Source organism: Pygoscelis adeliae, unplaced genomic scaffold, assembly GCF_000699105.1.
Source record: "Pygoscelis adeliae isolate BGI_AS28 unplaced genomic scaffold, ASM69910v1 Scaffold208, whole genome shotgun sequence".
NCBI classification, from domain to species: domain Eukaryota; kingdom Metazoa; phylum Chordata; class Aves; order Sphenisciformes; family Spheniscidae; genus Pygoscelis; species Pygoscelis adeliae.
Window position 1 is genome coordinate 929,831 of NW_008825290.1, and position 5,533 is coordinate 935,363.

A 5,533-nucleotide genomic window follows, 5' to 3' on the forward strand; every position below is an offset into this window, starting at 1 on the left:
GGTGCGCAGCTCCTCCGGTGGCTCCTGCGGCCTCTCCGAGGTGGTACCTGGCGAGGGCAAGAGGCTCAAGATGTCGAGGAACGTAAGTGCTGCTCCGACCGGTCCTGCCGTTATTCCGCGCTGCGTGGGGCGGTCCCCTGGGTGGGCCCCTTCCCGCTCCGGCCGCTCCCCCGGGGTGGCCTGTTTGAGGCGAGGGGCCCTGTCCGGCGCCTGGTGCAGCGGAGGGGCCGCTGTCACATCTCGCCTGGCATCTCGAGATGAGCAAAAGAGAAGCCTCGCCTCCTGTCTTGGCTACGTGTGCTAATCTGAAGTTACTTCTCGGTTATTCCCCACAGCCAGCATACATACAGATAAACCCCTGGGCTTTCATGCTTTAATGTGGCACTGGCTAGGACAGCAATAGCAATTTTGTTTTAAGTTATCTCTTTTTGTTGCTCTAGATGCAGTTTTTTTAAAGTATGCAGGCACTGACCATTGGTGAGGTAAAATGTAACTTGTTATTTATAGCTATGCTTTAGTTGGTCTGGAATTCAGCAGTATTACTCAATTTGTCATGGCCCGAAGGCGGGGTGTGGACACCAAGTAGTGAACCTAGAGACAGACTGAAGAAAGCTTGAAGGAACATGTTGAACCACTATAATAGCAATTGTTCTTTCCATTATGCTGGAGTTTTATTTATTGACTGTATTTCTGGTATGAAAAGTGTGATGAGGCATTTAATAAGTGTGGGAAAGTTTTGGTTCAAGGCAAGAGGTGCTACTCTGTAGAGCAGCAGTATTAACAAAGCTAAAACACTTATTTTGAAACAGAGTGCCTTCCCCTGTCACACCAATATTGCATTTTTTGGTTTATCTCCAACAGTTCTCTGACACAGGCAGCAGAAAAGAACATGTTAAAATCACAAGTGAGTCCAAACCAGGGTTCCTGGAGAGGCTCAGCGAGACTTCTGGAGGCATGTTGATGGGACTTGTGACATTTCTTCTGTCTTTCTACCTTCTTTTTACCAATGAAGTAAGTGAAATACCATCAGTGTTTATACACAGCTTTAAAATGTCACAGCTGAGGTGACATTCAACTAGTTTTGCATTTATAGGCTTACTAAAATGATCATGTTAAAGCTTTGTTACTTCATCCATGAGAAGAGGACATTACGTCTGGAGAGTCTGGTGCTTATCCTTGGGAAATAACAGAAGAGTAAAATCACTAGGCCCCAGATAGTCTTTCTGTAGAACTGAGTGTGGTAGAGGCAGTGGCAGTGTGTGATGAGAGATGAGATCCAAAACCGGTGAGCTGGTGCAGAAACAGGCTGTAGTATTATTGAAAGAGGGTTGTATGAGCCAGCTGCATTCCAGAATTCTCTCTTTTCTTGGGATAACATGAGGTCCTAATTTCTACTGTTGTTATAATTGCGTTAAAGGAATTCATATTCCATGTTGCAAAATTGAGGGTGCTAATTATTCTCAGTGTTATTTTATGTCTTTGTTTTAGACTGAAAAAATAATTAAAGTAAGCAGGGAATCCTAACACCCTGCCATTGCAAACATACATGCTTTTGGCAGTTTTGGAGTGGGGGAGCAGAATTCTGTGAATTTTCACCTAAGACTTCTTTTTATACCTCTACAAGAAGAAACAGAACTAATCCCAATTTTGGTGACGTTGCAGGAAAAAGCACACTGTAACATGATGGTAAGGTAAGGAAAACTTCTGCCAAGTAGTCATATGGGTCTGTGGAAAAAGGACCATAATTGGCATAATTTTTGCAGTTATTCATGGACAATGAACAAGGTCAGAGGTGAAGAGCAATAACTTTGGACCCTTGTAGGAATAATCTATGTGTGTTTGAGGAGCTTAGTCAATGTTAATGGTTAATGCATGGGTGAGAAATACTGCGCCAAACTGTCAGACACACAGAAAGAGTGGAGAAGTACAAGTGTGTTTCGAGAATATGCCTTGAGGCTGAGTATACAAGCATTCCTTGCGGTCTTCAGATCACTTGTCTGCTAACCTTTTTCACAAAATACTGCTGTACCATTGATTCTCCACAACTTGATTTTGCTTTTCTTGATTGCAGGGACGAGCTTTAAGGACAGCCAAATCTCTTGATGAGGGACTTTCTCTTGTGATCCCTCTTGATAGCATCCACAGTGTGTCTCAGCAGAATGAAGGGAGATTGGTGCACTTAGCTGGCTCTCTGAGTACATCTAAGGTAAATAAAATAGTATCTTGAAGATATGAGTATTTCAAGCTTGGAGGGAGGGAAAAGTCTTTGCCAATTAAAATTATGTTTGATATCCAGGGAGAAGACACGTCTCCTCCCCTGCAAGCATTGCCAGCTACTACCCAAGCTTTGGTTCTTGACCCAGAGTCAGGGAGATGCTGTACAGCATTGGTCTCCCTACTCCCAAACAACATGCTATCTCTAGCTGTGTTTACCCTCCCACTGTCTTTGGTGGATAATTTCAATTCCTCTTTGTATAGGGGACCTGTTGTGTATTCATGATGTTGTAAAGTCTTTAGGCTCTTGCAGTACAGCTCTGCAAGTTCTGACTTTTCAGTAGCGATGACATTTTCTGGGTCAGCCTGCAGTGCAGAAGGTAACACAGCACGGTAGCTTCCAGCAAAATAAAATCTCCCCCTGGTTTAAACACTTAAGCCTGCATACCATTAGCCAGCATTTCTGGTTTTATTCTTCAATATGGCAATAATTTTTGATGATGATTCTTTAGGTTAGATTTATCAGTGATATAAAGAGATGCATCTTTTTGTCTTTCATAACATTTATTCTATATTCAACTGTATGTAACATAGTACTAACTACGTACAGTGAGGTATGTAAAAAGGTTTGATAATAAAAGTACAGTGTTTGAGTTTGTGAGGTACAGGATTTATGCTGACTTGTAATTTTTTTAATTTTTAAATAGCCTTTGTTTGATCCCAGCTATGGGCTCTCCATCCAAGCTGTCAAACTTAAGCGTAATGTGGAAATGTACCAATGGGTAGAATATGAAGATTCCAAGTAAGTGAAAGAAATCTTTAAAAGTTGTTTATAAAGCTGTTGTATTAATAGGGCCCCATCCCTTTTTTGTTTTCTCTCCCCACCCCCAAAGAAAAAAAGCCCAACAAGTCTTTATGGCAGGAGAATTCTTGGGTTTTTTTAGAGAGTCACTTTAATTTCCTTGGAGATGTCAGGTCTCGTAGGTGGTCAATGCTGCAGACTTTGCATCTTGTAAAATCTGGGTAACATCTGAGGCCTTTTATCAAACGTTTCCACTTCTTGATTTTGTATAACTTCATATGGGGTTTCTTGGCCTCCATGCTGCAGCTGTGGCTTTTTGTTTTCATTATTGTTGTCTGATGCTGGGCCACCTCAAAGCCCATTGATCTATTTTCTGTCATATGTATTGTCAACAGAATTCAAAGATCTTTACCAATTTATGAAAAAGAAAAAAACCCCACTTGTATTTTTCCCAAAGACTCAGTTGATTTCTATCCTTTCTAATGTTCCTAAAGCTTCTTTTATTTATTGATGTACTTTCTGCCCATCAGGATTTCTGTAACTCCACCCCCATAATACTCCCTGCCTGCTAGTTGATTAGCAGAATCAAAACCAGTGTTCCAAAATACTTTGTCCTGAATTTTTTCAAATAAAACTTCATAATCCTCTTCTTCCCTGCATCTGCTAAGCCTTTCCCACTCCTTTAGCCACTCTCTAAAACTTGATCATGGACCCTCAAGCCAATTTTTTTCCCTGTCCTCAAAAAGGAAATACAAAAAAATTCTTGAAGAATCCAGAAATTTCATTATATTTTCCCTTGGCTTTCTTCCTTTCTTCCACAATGACAATGATTTACTTGGGTTTTTGGTTGGTTTTTGGGTTTTTTTGGCAGTTTTTGGGTTTTTTTAAATCTCCCAAAGGGGTCTTAACTTTTGTTAGAAAAGTAAGTGAACAGAACAATTTCAATTACGAATTCCAGATTAAACTCTGATAAACCCATTGACCCAAAAACTGCCTGGTTGATACCTACAGCCTAACATACACTAGAATATTTCAAAGCAATTAAAATACCCTATTGCATCCAATTGAATCCAGAAGTCAGATTCTTTTCTCAGACTTGTGGACACTTGAGACTTTTTGGTGTGTGACTATGAGGGAAATCTCTTAATTTCTTTGGTACTTCATATGTGTGCAAATTGAAGTACTTAATTAAACCAAGACATGATTTCTTGATTTTTAGAAGACTGCTACCCCTTATCCTTAATAATCAAAAGCCAACATTAATTTCTAGCTGTGAAAGTAAACTGCAAATTTTAGTTGCTTGAGACACTCAGATTAGTTTATAATAGGCAATATTGCAGTCTAGGTACCTTTTCAAGGGGATTTACAAAACTGTAATGAGATGTTAGCTACTCTGCTAATAGTTGCAAGCAGAAGGGGAAAAACATTTCTGTTATTAATAATAATTCCACTGACAGTAGTATAAAAGACATTAGCTATTGTGTAGGTCTGACTTCACAGAACTCACGTGCCAAATGTCTTATGTGTCATACAAAAAAAAAAAGTCAGAGGTTGTGAAGATGTGAAAAATAACTTCTCAGTTTTAACATGGTTATGGTGCAGCATCTGTAAAAGACTTGTTGATTTAGGTCAGCTTGTCTCCCTGTCTTTAATACTGGTTGTTCCACATCGATCTAGTCAACTTCTTATTGGCAACATGGGAATAAAAGGCTTGTGGCTGTTTAGCATTTGTGTGTAGTTTTCTCCTTGTACAGAGAATCTATGTCTTCAGAATAGGTAGTTCAGGGAGGAGTTAGTTTACTTGTAAAGATAAGTTTGTGTTGCCAGTGAGCTGTCTGTGCATTTCATTTGTAAAGTGTATTCTGCCCTGAGCAGGGGTGTGTGTGCACTGTTTTGGTTCTCATCCCACCCCTTTTCTCTGCAGGGAATATGAAGAGAATGGTGAGATTAAGAAAGAGACAAAGTATTCCTACAGTAAGTTGATCAACAGAAAGTCCCTTTTCTTTTATGCATGTAACTTTGGACTTTTATGTGTGTGTATTTTATGTGTGGTTTTTTTCATTTTTGTTGTAAAGCCTGTATTTTCTTGTTGGGAAAGAAAGGAAAGGAATGTGAAGAAATAAGCAAATATTCTGTTTCCTAAACAAATGGTAGGACCTCCCTTTCTTGAGGTAACTGAGGTGAAAGGACGTGTGCTGTTAGCAAGCAACTACTGCAGAAAGTCTTGTCTTGGAACTAGAGGTTCAGAGCAGCATCCAGGGATAGGATGCTCCGGAGATAGGACCCATAAAGTCCTCAGTGACGGGAGATGGGCAGAGATGGGAGTGTGTTCAAAGCTATACCTGAGGTTACTCTTCAGAAGTGGAGTAATTGAGCATATGTCAGGCGTGAGCAGAAGAGAATAGACAGGGAAGAACAGTGTAGCTCCAGCCTGTAAGACAGCCTGTTGAGAGTCTGTTGTGGTTTAACCCTGGCGGGCAACTAAGCACCACCCAGCCACTCGCTCACTCCCCCCTG

The 5,533-nt window shown here is 40.6% G+C and overlaps 1 protein-coding gene across 1 annotated transcript in view; it reads left to right on the forward strand.

The window, feature by feature from the left end:
- Positions 1 to 6: 6 nt before the first annotated feature.
- Positions 7 to 5,533, forward strand: part of TMEM43 (transmembrane protein 43) — a 15,449-nt gene continuing 9,922 nt past the window's right edge. Inside the window, exons 1-5 of the mRNA XM_009329930.1 lie at positions 7 to 82; positions 862 to 1,011; positions 2,072 to 2,206; positions 2,922 to 3,016; positions 4,941 to 4,990. Of these exons, the coding sequence (XP_009328205.1) occupies positions 71 to 82; positions 862 to 1,011; positions 2,072 to 2,206; positions 2,922 to 3,016; positions 4,941 to 4,990 (442 nt within the window). The 5' untranslated portion in view covers positions 7 to 70. The remainder of the gene's footprint in view (positions 83 to 861; positions 1,012 to 2,071; positions 2,207 to 2,921; positions 3,017 to 4,940; positions 4,991 to 5,533) is intronic.